Here is a 16,009-nt window from a genome sequence, read left to right as displayed (position 1 = left end):
TTGCCATTCTTCAGGCGCAGGCACCGTTTCCTGCAGGTTAGCTTTTAGGCCTACAAAGGAATTTTAGGATCGGAAATATGACTAAAAATAGGTTTACAAAGACAATAAACTCAGACAAACAGGTTAGACACATTCATTTGGAAAAAAAAAGAGAGAAGAAAAACAAAAACACGGAAGTCTATCTCTTGTAAACAGTGTACACAGTTTATAGTGTTCAAATTTAATCTCCATTTCTTTATATTTTGTGAGGAAAATGGGGAATAGATGCAGTGATTTATTGAAACATGTGCAAACATACATGGAAAAACAGTATATAAGCCAAAAACAGAGTTTTTCCAATTCAAGCAAGCTTGAAAGTCAATTCTTGGTATGACCACCTTCATTCTTCAACACAGTCTGAACTCTCTCAGGCAGCTTTCTTCTAAGTTCTTTAAGATGTCTTCAGGAATAGTTTTCCAGGCCAGCCACCTCCTCCAACTCATCTGGGGGGGGACCCAAAGGCATTTCCAGGCCAGTCGAGAGATATAATCTGTCCAGCGTGTCCTGGGTCTGCCCCGGGGCCTCCTCCCGGTAGGACATGCCTGGAACACCTCACCGAAGAGGTGCCTAGGAGACATCCTAGTCAGATGTCTGAACCACCTCAACTGGCTCCTTTTGATGTGGAGGAGCAGCATAAAGAGTAAAGTAGCAGTCAAATATAAATAAATGAGGGGTGGCCCAAGACTTTTGCACAATCCTGTAGAAGAACACTGTGCAGTTATTAACTTTTATTTTACAAAGAAGCACATTTACTGAGATTTAATTAGTTTTTTTGTGCCTGTTTTTGGTACATATGTTGTAACATTTTGCTTTTTTTTTTTTTTTTTTTTTTTAATTAAACATGCACTGTATGTATTTATGGGCTGCAAACCACTGAACATGTTAAAATGTATGCATTTAAATTAAATTCAGCTGCATGTACTGTGGTCAGTAAACAACTGTGCGGAGAATAATATCAATACGTGTTAGAGGAGTTGTAACTGTTTATAAAATTTAAGGATACAGTGTATGCTGTTTTACCGTAATTAAAAACTGGATCTTGAGAAGAAAAATGCTGCAGTTAGCAACAATGCTCTTGTTTCTCTGAATAAGCTCTTTGACCTGGTGTGACACTGGTGAAGGGGCAGTTGTTGGTACAGTCTGGAAGATACAATAAAATGAGTGTCAGAAGCTAAAAACATACAAACACATGTAAATCTGTCCCACTGAGTTCCTGTGGAGCAGTGGTTTCCAGGGGTGTGCCTTGGGATTCAGTGATTATTCAAACACACACCTGCACTTGGAAGTATTAGTTAGTGTCCCGTGTTAGCAGTCTGTAAAAATCCTTTATAAAAAAACTTCTGTTAAAGATAACCCCAGTCCGCTGACGCACGGCGGATGGTGGGATTATGAGGGCGAGACGCATTAAAAGCCCCTGTTGACAGCGAGGAGGTTAATAAAGGAGAAATGTATTACATTGATGATAGGAACAAGTCACAACTAACCACCAGCGGTGATGACACACTACCTAATGAAAAGCAAAAGAAAAATGTTAGACAGTGTTGTGAAAGTTACCCGTCTTATGGCTTCGGCTGGCAACAGCCCTATGCCCAAGAACGTCATCTGCTGGGAGAAGTTGGCTAATGTAAAGCCATCTCTTCTAACAGAAATGTGACCTACTTTAAAAAAAAAACAAAGCAGCTGATTGCTTGTTAAACTCCAAAGTGTCTGATGAGGTGATGGAAGCAAGGTATATGCTAGAGGAGTGGCGACAGACTCGCAAGCTTGGTCGAGATGCTGTGCTTGGGTTTTCAAAATTGCTTCCATATAATACAAAGAAGAAGTGATGACATTTCAGATGACTTACAGTCGGTTTTCCACATATGACTACACTTCTTAAAATTTTGACTTTATCTTTGGCGTGCGCTCAAAAGTTGGAAAAACACTGCAGTAGAGCGATCAGGGAGGCAGTGGGATTCAGGAAGGAGCAGGTCAGACCACATATTTTGTTTTTGTTGGAAGCACATCTCTATCAGACAAGGGTTCCCCCCTTACTGTAAACCTGTCAGAGATGCTGATTTTTTTTTTCATTTAAGCCTTTTTGTGAGTGTGAGAGTGATGCTCCAGTGGAGAATGGATGACAAACCCGAACGCTTCAGGCTGTGGAACAGCTGTGTTGCTCTTTGTCACACAGTTTTGCTGATCTGTACCCCCCTCCCTTGCCACCCGGGCCCAGACAGGAAGTGGTGACATCATTGCTAAACAATGTACATCAGGCCCTTCCTGACTGAAAATGTGCTGGCGACACATTAGAGCAGGCTGACTACCAGCCGGACAGAGATCTCTACATGTACAGTACAAGAGCTTTGCTAATGGGGAAACTGTTGGGTTTGCCTGACTGTAAGGTGCCTTCAGATTGGGTACCATATTAATAACATTTAAACAATAGCATTGGTTATTTTTAGCCAACATGACAAGAACAAGGAAAGTAAACTGAGGATATCCCAGCTGTTACAGGGCAAGAGGTAGAGTACACCCTGGCAGAGGTGGAAATTAACGAAGTACAAATACTTTGTTACTGTACTTAAGTAGAATTTTATTTTTCTGACAACTTTTTACTTTTACTCCCTACATTTTTACACAAATATCTGTACTTTCTCCTTTTTACATTTTCAAAGCAGACTTGTTACTTTAGGTTTAACTCGTCTAAGAGGCGTTTTCATTTCCGGTCACTTCAAGCATCAAACCGATCTGAGCCTAAACGGGTGTATCCACCCCCCCCCGGGGCTTATCGCATAAAAAGACACGAAAGAGGCAAAACCATATAATTTATGCATCATTTATAGAGCTGTGCTCAGGGGTTAAAGTGTTTACTAGCTAAAAGAAGAGTTGCTGTGTTTTCAGGGAGGGAAAAGAGAGAGAGAAGATCACTCAGAGATGGAGAAAGATGTAAGAAAGAGGACAGGAGAGGAAGAAGAGAGGTTAGATTTAAAGGTAAGGACTGCTCAGCGACATCTGATAAAATGGAAATTTAAAGTTTTATTTTTTTAAATCAGATATTGGATCTGTATATGATGTGAAGATGAGTTTTTTTTCATCTTGCAAAACAAACAGGTATTCTAACTAGCACGACAATACTGCAGTTTAGTGCAGGATAAACAGGTTAGTTTGCTGTACTGTGGTGAATTTACTGTAAAGCTCTGTGTTGAACTGGCGCAGAACAGAGATGAGTTTAAATTTAAGATGATGAAGCTTAGAATCATTCACTGATTTCAACCTTTTATACCAACTTTATACCCTCAGTGTTGGGGATGGAAGATAGGTTGTGAAATATCTTGTTGAATTCACTTGTGTAAATCCACACAGAGCAGTAAACCTCAGAGCAGCTGCAGCTGATCACAGCCTGCACAGCCTAATTATTGTGAGCTGATTCTTTAACCCACTTTGAGCCACTACAACTAAACTTAGGGTCTCCCCACCTGCTGAATCCCACTATAACCCGTGACAGTACTCATTTTTCTGTTTAGGTGGTGAGGCAGATTCACCCTCTACAATGTAGGGAACAGGTAATAGAGTTTTTTAAATTCTTTCTTTTTCTCTGTCATATTTTACATAACAATGTTCAAGCTGAGTTTATTCATTGGAATTAGAATTTAGATTGAAATAAAGTTTGTATTCTCATGTAATAATATTGTTTTATTATTACATTAATATAGCACAAGGTTCAGTTAGCTTTGCACAAAAATAGCTGGTAGAAACATCCTGCAAAGAGCTACTTTTACTTTCTTCCTTTGGGTAGATTTCAGAGCCTGTACTAGTAAAGAAGTTGAATCAGTACTTCAACTTTTACTTTTATTTACTTTTATTTTTTAACACAAGCATTTGTACTTCTACTTAAGTACAGAATGCCTATACTTTTGCCACCTCTGCACCCTGGACAGGTCGCCACTCTGTCACAGGCTAACAGAGAGACAGATAAACATTCACACCTGTGGGCAATTTAGAATCACCAATTAACCTAACCCCAGTAACTGCATGTCTTTGGTGGATTCCAGCCTTCTTGATGTGAGGCAACAGTGCTTACCCCCATGCCACCGTGCTGCCCAGGAACAGCTCTCAAAAGTTAAATTATATACTCACCGGCCACTTTATTAGTTACATCTTGCTAGTACTGGTTGGACCCCTTTTTGCCTTCAGAACTGCCTTAATTCTTCCTGACACAGATTCAACAAGGTCCTGGAAACATTCCTCATGGATTTTGGTCCATGTTGACATGATAGTGTCACACAGTTGCTGCAGATTTGTCAGCTGCACATCCACGATGCAAATCTTCCATTCCACCAGATCCCAAAGTTGCTTTATTGGATTGAGATCTGGTGACTGTGGAGGCCTTTTGAGCAAAACAAACTCATTGTCATGTTCAAGAAACCAGTTTGAGGTGATTTGAGCACATTATCCTGCTGGGAGTAGCCATCAGAACATGGGTACACTGTGGTCATTAAGGGATGAACATGGTCAGCAACAATACTCAGCTATGACTCATAAGAACAGGCAATGTTTTTCCAGTCTTCTGTGTCCAGTTTTGGTGAGCCCAGGTGAAGTGTAGCTTCACTTTCTTGTTCTTAGCTGACGTGAGTGGTGTGATTTTCTGCTGCGCTAACCCATCGGCTTCAAGAGTCAGTGTGTTGAGTATTTAGAGATGCTCATCTGCATAGCTTGGTTGTAACAAGTGGTTAAGCTACTGTTGCCTCCCCATCAGTTCAAAGTGGTGTGGTAGCAGGTCATCTTGACCTTGTCTAGATGCCACTTTATTGGCTGATTAAATATTCACTTCACTGTGCAGTTGAACAGGTGCACCTATTGAAGTAGTTGGAGAGTCTATGTCACCAGTTTTATAATGTGATCATGACACGTGAGTCCAAAGAGCTTTTTAATCAAATCTTTATTATTTATGTTCTGTTTGCACCAGGGATACAGTCCTTACAGCTGAATCTCATTATTGTGAAGTCTTATGGGTGCTGGAAGATGCAGCCTTCCAAAAGTAGTTAGTGTTGGGTGAGTCTGTTTAATATTATAGCATTCATTGGAGGATGGCTGGTTAATGTTTAACAGCCCATGTTGAGCATTTTGATTAGGTCACTGCTAGAAGTTCACAAGCTTCTATTGAATTTGGATGTTTGTGGAGGGAGCCAATGATGTCACAGAGAAATGCAGAGTGATTTATTAATGGAGCAGGCATGATAATATTCATTTTGGAAAGAGTTATTGTTTTACTTATGCAGAGTTGATCCTACCAATGATCTTTGTCTGTGTATTAAAAGCCTTTTATTTATAATTTTTTTCTCCAAGTCCAGGATCTTTACAATAGAATGATGAATAAACAAAAACAAATAAGAGATAGAGAAAAATAAAATTAGAAAAGACACTGGGAGGTGATATATATAAAGTATTGGAGTATCCACTCTGATTTAGCGGCACTGGTATGATAGAAAATGGGGCCATCTGTGAGCCACATGTTTGCAGTGGGTCACAAGTTTGTTCGCTGTATTTGACACTTTATTTTATTTTCACATCATCCCTCCTGCTGCTAAATATCACCACCATCACTGGGAAGTAGTGGGTGTGGAGCTGAGTGCCAAAGCATCAACAAAGTGGATAAACTATAAAGAGTTACACATAGCAGGTTTTGGGGTGTTTTTTTTTTTTTTAATGGTTTTTGTTGAAATAAGAAATAAAATAAAATATTGGTAACCTTATCCTTCAACACATCAGCTGTCAAAAACTGTGACAAGCTAAAGCAACTCAAATAGCTCGCTCTATACTGTATGCATAGCGGGATACCAGCTGTGCTATCAGCAGATGTGGGCTGGCGCTGATGTGACGGGATAAAGGCTGAGCTTGACTTTGTGTTCTGCCTGAATACTTTGCTTGATTTTAGATTAGTTTATATTGGGTTCATGCCTTTTTTTTTTTTAAATATATACAGTAATGTGAAAGACGTTTTCACAGGATTCAGTGCACATCTCAGCCTCTAAATGCCTCAGTTAGCATGTTGAATGTTAAAGTTCATGACAGCGCAATTAGAAAAAGACAGAAGAATTATGGCTTGTTTGGAAGGTTTGCCAGGAAAAAGCCTCATAGCAGCACAGCTTAGGTTTGCATCTGTTACATCTCAAGAAAACACAAGACTTCTGGAACAATGTCCTTTGGACATTTGAGACCAAAGTGCAGATGTTTGGAGATGATGCACAGCTCCATGTTTGGCTGACACCAAACACAGCTTATCAGCACAAATACCTCATAGCAACTGTGAAGCACAGTGATGGAGGGGTGATGATTTGGGCTTGTTCCGCAGCCACGGGACCTGGGCACCTTGCAGTCATTGAGTCGACCATGAAGTCGTCCGTATACAAAAGTATTCTAGAGTGAAATGTGATGCCATCTGTCTGCTGAAATTGGGTCATGCAACGGAACAATAATTGTAGGCACAACAGAGTGACTGAAAAAGAAAATCAAGGTGTTGCAGTGGCCCGAAGTCCAGACCTTAACCTGGATGAAATGCTGTACTGGGACCTTAGGAGAGCTGTGCATGAACAGATGCCCAAAAACCTCACTGAACTGAAGCAACATTGTAAAGAAGAGTGGGCCAAAATTCCTCCACAATGATGTGAGAGACTGATAAAGTCATACAGGAAACAATTGGTTCAAATTATTGCTGCTAAAGGCGGTTCTACAACCTACTGAATCATGGGATGCATAGAGTCCCATGAATTTTTTTTTTCCCCCACATGACTGTATTATTACACACACAAAGGTCTCAATCACAGAAGCCTCTGTCCCGGTAAAGCTTTTTTTGTATGCTTTGATACTCACGCATCACTGTTTGCCAACACACACACACACACGCGCACACACACACACACACACACACACACACACACACACACACACACACACACACACACACACACTCAACAGTACCAGAAATGTTCAGTCGCTCCCACAAGAGAATAAGACTGGAGGTTTGTTTATTCAACTTTCACATCAACTTTTTAACCTATTATTGGCTGCTTTATATTCCTTTAGGACTGGATTGTTGGATTTGGGTTACAGAAGGCACAATTAAGGCATAAATGATTTAGCATTTCAGTGTAACCTGCTGCTTTCATAATAAACAGTGGTTGCTACTATATTTGGAGTTTCAGCTTCATACTTATTGGATTTCCAGTTCTCCGGCTCTCTGGAGCAAAGTCCTTTGCTGCTGTTATCATCCCAGAGGAATTGTCTGGTATTTTTGGCATCTGAGGCCCAAGTAGATTGCTGCATGTTTTTTGTTTTTTTTTACCTCTTTTGATAAATGTGGAGCAAGTAAAGAAAGCCTGAGCTGTGACCATGTATCCCAGCCCAGTAAGACTAAGACAATTAATTTAATGATCCCTTCAAGGTTCCCGTGAACCTTTCACACAGACATGAGCTCTGGAGGAACCAGCATGGTTATTGAAACATGACCTATCGCCGTGTTTCAAAGACTGCCCAGCATGGTCGCATTCATTGAAGAGAATGCCTAGTGGGATTTCGATTATAGGCATAAATTTTTCAGGGCACCCTATGAAATCAGAATATATGCGCTACAGTGTAAAATATTGTATAACTATCAGAACTCTTCAAAGGAAAAAGGTCATCCCCGAGCATCACGTTTTGCTGAGATATTTATTGACTTGGATATCACGCTGGTGGGTTAGACCTCACTGTTTAAATTAGGTGTGTCATTTGTGTGCTGTTGTCAAAGATTTGGTAGTGGTGACACTAAGTTGTTTCATAAAAAGGTTTCATAACATCAGAGGCTACCGAAATGCTACCATTAGCTTTTTACAGCTTTTAATAGGCAGAAATAAAACACGCAGAGCTTTCCCAGTTTCACTGCGTTTTTTGCTGAATGTCGGAATTTTTTTTTCTGGTGGCAATTTAGCCATGGTGTTAAGGGTTTAACTAACTCTCTAGAGGAAGACCATATCACTGCTACCAACTTGGGGAGCTGTCATGGCACTTACAGTAGCAGCTCTCCTGCTGGATTCTCAGTGGAGCCAACCTATTATGTAGGATATTGTTTATTAACTAGCAAATAATTGTTAGGGTGCTTAAACGTGTGTTGTTTCCTTTGCGCTGGCATGACTGAGATGTTGCCAGATTTAGGCTCTTTTTTTTTGTCAACAAAAATAAGAAAAGCCACATTCACAGATTTGCAAAATCATAGTATGTCTTTATACCAAACAGTCATCTCAAGGCGCTTGAGACCAGGGGAAAGCCTCTTGGTGGCAACAGCACGGCTTAGATTTGAAAAGATACATCTGAAGAAACCACAAGACTTTTTCCAGCACTGTTCTTTGGACAGATGAGACTAAAGTGGAGATGTTTGGCCATAATGCACAGCATCATGCTTGGAGACAACCAAATACAACATATCGGCAGAAACACCTCGTACCAACTGTGAAGCACGATTGTGGAGGCGGTGATGATTTGTGCTTGCTCTGCAGCCATGGGACCGGGGCACCTTGCAGTGATTGAGTTGGTCATGAACTCCTCAGTATACCAAATGTGAGGACATCTGTATGAAACAAATCAGAATGGCTGAAAAAGAAAAAAAAAAAAATTAAGGTGCTGTAGTGGCCCAGATTGCAATGCTGTGGTGAGACCTCAAAAGAGCTGTGCATAGATGAACGTCCACAAACCTTAATGGACTGAAGCAACACCGTAAAGAAGAGTGGGCTGTGTTTCCCCCACAGCCATGTGAAAGACTGATAAAGTCATATAGGAAATGATTTCTGCTAAAAATGGTTCTACAAGCTGAATCTTGCTATTCACTGACTTTTTCACCAGACTGCATAGAGTGCTGTGAAAACCTTTTGCAACAGAATTTAATGTGTGGACTTACATTCATAAATCTTTGCATTTTGCACCTAACCCCCATCGTCAGCTTTAATAATTCTGCTGTGTGTTCTTGAGGAAGAACAGTGAAATGTGTTTTCAGGTGTCTCAAATGTTCTCACCTGATTGTGTGGCCCAAACTTTATGACCGTGGCTCATACATCACAAGCTGAAAGCTGAATTCCTCCCTCTTCTCATACACTTAGTTACTGCCACCCCCCCCTGAGCAGGATTCAATCTGCCCTTTTCTCACCATGTCCTATCAGCTGCTAATCTCTTCCAAGCACAGCAAGGAGGATCAGACCTCAAGGTTAACACCATAATAGTCTCCTGTTCAGCATAACCCACAGTTATCTCTCTTTTTGTCTGTAATTGTGAGTATCCGCTGCTTGTTTAGTCTGGTTCATTTTCCAGGAACCGGGCTTAGCGGAAAATATTCCTAGTTCTCTGTCATCTGATATCCCAGTATTTCATTTGTTTCTTTCCTTTTATTTACCATAAGGAGAGTTTAGATAGGATTGTTCACTTTGTGAGCTTTAGTTGAAATTTCCGAAACCCAGTCTTCTGTTTTTCCTCAAAGACACCTCCTTCGTCGTCCTCCTTCCCACCTCCCTCCTCTGCTTCTTTCTCAGCCCTCTCCCGCATTCAGGAAACTCAGGCCGAGCCAAAAACCCTGGTCCCTGTTTCCGGGAATGTGTCCCACAAAGCCACAGTATAGTAAGTTGGCTCTGACGTGGGAGCCATTGTTAAAAGCCCAGGGCCCCCATTGTCCGAGGGAGGAACAGCAGCACAAACAAAACCCCCTCTTCTGGAACGAGTAGGAGGGGCTGGAGGGGGTTGAGAAGAGGCAGCCTGAGCTATTAATAAATGAAATGCCACCTTCAAGTCCAGCTCCTGTGGGGGATATGCTTCTTAAATCCAATAAAGTGGGAGTACATGGAGCTTATTGAGTTGTTTTACTGGTAAATTATCCTAAATCAGACATCACCAACTCCGTAGTTCCACTTAGGGATGTACTCTATCATAACAGTTAGACTTATCCACAGTTGCTTTGTGAAGTTGGGGTTTTTAAACCTTGATTTTAGTCACTTTAGAGAAAGATACCTGCTAATTAGTACCAAGTAACTTCACCAAGTCAACTCAATGGTATGTTATTACAAATACCCACTCAGAATAATCAGATAATTACTTTAAAAATGCAACAGTTCAGGGACTTGAAGAGGTGGAGGTGAAAACTAGAAAACAGAAAAAAAAATAAAAATTAAACATGTAAGTACCTACATGTTGTTCAAAGGTGTGACATCCTTAAGGATGCATTACTTTAACATGTAATTCAATTAAACTGAGTTATTAAAAAATGACCTCCATTGGAGTAGCTGTGAAGAGGAAAATTAGCTATAGGGAACTGATGTTTTGTACCAGGCTTTAAACATGTTCGTGTCTGCTCTGCAGTTAACATTTTAAACAAGGGAATCTGAGGGGATTAGCTCACTTTTAAAGCTAGCCTCAGGTGGCCACTAGTGGAACTGCAGTTTCTGCCACTTTGGGGTCAATCACGGGGGGGGGTTACTGTATTTTGGAGTCATTGCCAAGATAATGACGCTCTTCACTTTTATTATAAGAGATAGTTATTAAAAGGATCTATATCTTTTCAAGGGGGTTTCTAACACAAGTACAGAGAAACACACAAACACACGCATAAAGCAAAAATGCAAATATGGTTACACATTTACAAATTAATCAAAACCGCTTCCCCTAAAGTACTTTAATGCATACACCGAATGAACACATACTCATACAAAATTATATAAATGCAGGCAGACAGTGCTAAACAGGTACACACGCACACACACACACACACACACACAGACACACACAAAATATATTTTACATGGGACTTTTTTTTTTTTAACTGAGTGTCTTTTGTCAGGTTCAGGATTTGAAAGGATATTTGGGAAACAATATTGGGTGCAACATCAAAATCAGCTTTATTAACTGTAGTTGAATGTTTAAGGTTTCATGTTTTGTTGGATTCTCATTTGGCTTTACGTCTCTTTAGGACTCTTCAGTCGCTCTCCCTTAAAAATGAGTTCGACCCTACAGGTAAGAGACACAGATTTATGTCTTTATTTGGCTTTATTGCTTGACTTTGATTGTTTCTTATTTGCTTCATTAATTGTCTGCAGAATCTTTGCTTTGTAAATCAATTGTGAAAGTTTATCTGTAAATCCCCATAATAATAATACTAATAATAGGCCTGAAGAATAATGAAAGACTGATTCTTAGCTCATAGTTTGACTTTCTAATATTAATGCATGACTGCTGACATGGACTGTACTGCATCACTAGAAAGAAAGCAGTATAAATGCTGTGGTATTGACTTTAGTTTAAATAGCTTTGTTTTGGATAATTAGACAGGCAAAAAAAAATCAGTTTATAGGAGTTCCTCAGGGACATAGGAAATTGCATAGATGTAGAGTTCCAGTTTTAATTATGTTAAAGTCACTGAGGTATTTAACTTTCTTTGCCCTATGCTTGTTCTTATAGTATGTGCTGTCAAACTATTATTTTTCCAAGGCTGATCTTTTTGCAATACATTTGATTTCAACTTATCATATAAATTGAGTATTTACCACTGAGGCTGGTGAGGGAGCGAATAGAGATGGTATGGGTGTAGGCAGAAAGTCAGAAAGAAGTTGTGAAGGTGGTTGCCTGGGTTCCAGGGTTGACATTAATCCTTCCTGCCCTTTTGTTCACCCTGGAGTCTTGAGGCTCTTCACAGAGTCCAAAAGACAACCAATTATCCACTCAACTCTCTCTGATAGTTCTTTGAAGTGGGAGTAACCAGACAGGCAGATTGCACTAAACTTCCTCAGCGGCTGCAGGAAGAACATCAAGTTCTTCTGATCTAGCAGATGTTCTTTGGAGATTTCATGTTGTCGGTGAGGTTGGTTTGCAGAATTTATTGTAGACTGAGTTTGGTTTGCAGATGGATTCACTGATTTCAGAGAACTGCAAAGATTGGTCAGGTTAAAATGAGTACTCCCGGCATGAGTTCATGGGTGTTTTTGTGCCATTTGTGCAACATTTAGTTCAGTTTCAACTCAGGACATCACTTTAAAAAAGCAAAACACAGAATGGTTAAATGGATATGATTAAGTGAAAGTGTACCTCATGCACTCCACAACGTGCCTTTCCTTTACTTAACATTAAAACAAAACTAATCATAATAATATTTACTCTACTCTACTGTTTACAGCTGTTAAATTTCTCATTTGAAGGGTTTTCATTAATTTAAATATGTGAGTTCGATGCATATTTGGCACGACACAAGTTAGATTTTATATATTTTATGGCACAGTTTGTTATCACACACTGACCTCATTGTTAAATTTCATCAAGGTCCAGCAGGTCCAGGGGCAGTGTTTTTAGTTCATATCCTTACAAATATTTACCAGGAATAGTGGAGAAACAGGAATGTGCTCAGGTTCATTTTTGGCTTTATTTATTTATTTATTTTAATTTGTTTACACTGGATATTAAAATAATGGGTGTCCTAGCATTGAAGCTAACCATTTTTATATACATTTTCAAAAGGTTTGTGAATCTTTCATGTTAACAAGAATGTGGAAGTAGAGGGATTATAGAGGATAAGCACTCTGGCAGTGAAGTATTTTATATTTCTGGCTTCTGAACATCGGTGTGCCTTTGGTTCAGAATGGTGTGGGTTTTTTTTTTAATGCTTCATCTTTAGAATCACCTCTAAGGTGTATTTTTCTACACAGATCTGCATAGATGTTATGTGCAAATCAAATCCAACTATATGTTTATATGAAACTGAGTGGCATCGGCAAAGCAGAAGTCACTTAAGTCACCTCTAAAAACTCATCGTTTTTTCATTGGCCACAGTCTGAGAGATGACTTTTATTGACTTTTACTCATTTGTTTTACTTATCAGTACTTAAAAATTTTAATTATGTTTATTCGTTTAAAATGCTTTTTTATTTTATTGTGTTTTAAACATTAAGCACTTTGGTCAGCACCCGCTGTTTTTAAAGTGCTATATAAATAAAGCTGGCTTGGCTTGGTGTATGTGAAGTAAAGTTGACAGAGGGCCTAACATCGACCCTTGAGGAACACCATATTTTAAACAAATATAATTTTCATATCACTTCAGATATAAGTCTGTTCCAGATTGTTACTTGATAAGATTGTGTCTTTATGCAGAGGAAAGAACAACTCTGCTTTTCCCAGGCACCCTTTCTTTCACACACACACACGTGTCTTACTTTAGCATTATAAAGCTATAAGTACAGATGTTTACTTAGATAGGGCCAGACAATGACGTGAAACCAACAAAACAGTCAGCATCAATCTTCGTTTGACAATGGGAAATTCAGCAGCTCAATATTGCATTTGCATGGTGGTGTTTTGATTTTTACAGTTTTTTAAAATTGTTCCTATAAAACTCTCCAAGGGAATAAAGGGGACAAAAAAGATCTTTCAGTAGTGAGTCTCAGCAAAGACAGCAGGAGGCTGTTTAAGAACATTTCAGTGTCTTAATTTGTCATTTCCTGTGTGCGCCTGTGTTCCCTTTCCCACTGTATCAGACCAAGGTACACAGTGCAAAAGAATGAGGGTAAACTTCATATATTAATTAATAATTTTCATTTGCAGCAGTATGTGATGTCGATATCAACTCTGGTCAATAACAGCAGCAGGTTTTTATTTGGAAAAAAAGAAAAAACACACACACACACACAAACATGATACCATGAAGTTAAGTATATAGTTTATTTTGGGGTTTCTGACTGTCTTTCGTAGCATGCAGTGAAATGAAATGTGTGTGTGTGTCTGTGTGTGTTGACAAATGGCAGGTCTGGTTCAGCGCTGTGTGATAATCCAGAGAGATGAAAATGGCTTTGGGCTGACAGTAAGTGGAGACAATCCTGTGTTTGTGCAGCTGGTCAAAGAAGGTAAGACTCTCTCTCTTTCTTTTTCTCTGAAACACACACACACACACACACACACACACACACACACACACACACACACACACACACACACACACACACACACACACACACACACACACACACACACGCACATCGCTGACCCTCTCCTGTCTTTTGCATTATAGATGGAGCTGCAATGCGAGCTGGTGTCCAGACAGGAGACAGGATCATTAAGGTTACCCTCCTCATTTAGTTTCTGCTTACTTCCAGGATCAGTAAATGAATCTTTATAAGCCCAAAAATAAGTTAAAGGATGAAACCGACCACATTAGCTGGGTAACACACCCAGAACAATGACATTTGCTTTGAAACTTTTATTTTAATTCAGATCCCCATGGTCAGTGCTGAATACCAATCCAAATCCAGTTCCCTTTTCTTAGGAAATCTGTATCTATTGCAGACAGTACAACAGGTTTTCAGAGTGGTGCTTTGCTTATATCTGCAGCCTCAAATGTAGTATCTGTACAATAAAACCACTCAGAATAATACAGAACTGGGTATTGACGAAGAGACTACCATATTTAAACTGGTCTGTTGATGGACGCCCAGCACAAGAACACAATTAGATGCATAAAAATGATAAACTCAGTTCACTGTAGGATGTTTTATTCCCCACTTTGGCACACATTTTTTCCCAAGGAGACATTGATAATGTTGTACTGAGGGGCTCTTGTGAAATGTGCTATAGATAGTCAGTCAGGATGACTATAAAAAAGAAAACTAATATTTCCATAAACGTGTATACTTTGAAAAGATGGAGGCGGTAAGTGCAGCTGCAAGACTGCAGCACAGAACAGGCATCTATGTTAAAAAAAAAAAAAGAAGTCAAGAACAGCATCAAATGAGATGCTGCGATGGAGGTGGGTTGCAAAGAGGCTTGCAGGTGTGTGGCAATTATTAAAGAGGCTGCTACTTTCAGCTGCTCCCTTATTCCCCACGAGTCGCCACAGCCGGCAGCTCCGCATATCATGCACATATCCGCATTTCCTCCATATCATTCCCATTGGTCTCTCCCTACTTTCTTCTTTCTTCTGCTCTATCAAAATAAAGGCTGAAAAATACTATGAAAACCAAATCATCCTAAATGCTGTCTTGCTGCTGTAAATGCATAAAGATAAATATTAAGATATATATGTTATCTAATAACAGATGAGTCACCGAAAGCTTCAGGAAGTCAGAGAGATGGACTGATATGCGCTGAGAGTTTGGATGTTGTTATGGAGTTTTTTTACAATAACAAAAAAAAAAAAAAAAAGAAGAAGAATGATGTCACACAGAAAAAGTGACTAGCGGTGATGAAATGGCTCCAGTGGAATTCGAGGATGTGTAAAATGGCAGATTAAATAACTGTAAGTGCATAAAGTGGGCAGGCACAGCTTTACTTTGAAGTGAGAGACTGAATCAGGTGAGCGACTGATTGATATATGACAGGTAACACTTTAGATCAGAGAGCTACCTCTGCAACTGGATGTTGACTTGCTATCAGCTGTCAGTTATGAAGCAATAAGTGGTGAATAAAGCAGTTTTATTCTTTAAGTACCATGTCCTGGTCAGTTATAGAAATTCTTTGCTAATGCTGTTTATCTTCTAACAGGTTAACGGGACCTTAGTTACACATTCAAACCACCTTGAGGTTGTAAAGTTGATAAAATGTAAGTATACACTAATAATTTATAGCTTTAGTGTGCTGGATCACATCTGTCATGTTGTTTTTCATGGCTCATTAAGAAGATATAATTAAGTCTAAATGAAGAGTAGTTGTGTTGTTTTTAATTCTAAAGCACAGACTTGAGCACTTATTGTTGTTGTTTTTTTGTAATCTAGGAAGTTTACAAAAACCCCTCCACATTTGTGCAAAATAACAGCAGTGCCACTTATCAAAAAATGATGAGACGCATTGGTTAACGTCACATTGCAGATAAATATTTTGACTCAAAGTTTTTACCAGTTAATGCAGCATAACTGCAACAGCTAGCAGTTCACACAGGAAATTATATCATGACTTATCAGCGTACTTGTTCTGCAGATTGCTTATTGTTCCTTTAATTCCC

The 16,009-nt window shown here is 39.4% G+C and overlaps 1 protein-coding gene across 3 annotated transcripts in view; it reads left to right on the top strand.

Annotated features, from left to right (window-relative positions):
• Positions 1-16,009, top strand: part of arhgef12b (Rho guanine nucleotide exchange factor (GEF) 12b) — a 46,918-nt gene that overhangs the window by 3,539 nt on the left and 27,370 nt on the right. For all 3 annotated transcript variants that reach the window (XR_004020995.1, XM_030746313.1, XM_030746312.1), the window contains exons 2-5: positions 11,003-11,046; positions 13,821-13,919; positions 14,084-14,133; positions 15,553-15,610. Coding sequence is in view for 2 of the 3 variants with exons in the window: in XM_030746313.1 (XP_030602173.1) it covers positions 11,003-11,046; positions 13,821-13,919; positions 14,084-14,133; positions 15,553-15,610 (251 nt within the window). In the remaining variant the exon portion in view is untranslated. The remainder of the gene's footprint in view (positions 1-11,002; positions 11,047-13,820; positions 13,920-14,083; positions 14,134-15,552; positions 15,611-16,009) is intronic.

This window comes from Archocentrus centrarchus, chromosome 14 (assembly GCF_007364275.1).
Source record: "Archocentrus centrarchus isolate MPI-CPG fArcCen1 chromosome 14, fArcCen1, whole genome shotgun sequence".
Lineage (NCBI taxonomy): Eukaryota > Metazoa > Chordata > Actinopteri > Cichliformes > Cichlidae > Archocentrus > Archocentrus centrarchus.
Note: the sequence above shows the minus strand (reverse complement) of the source record. Positions and strands in the feature narration are given on the sequence as shown.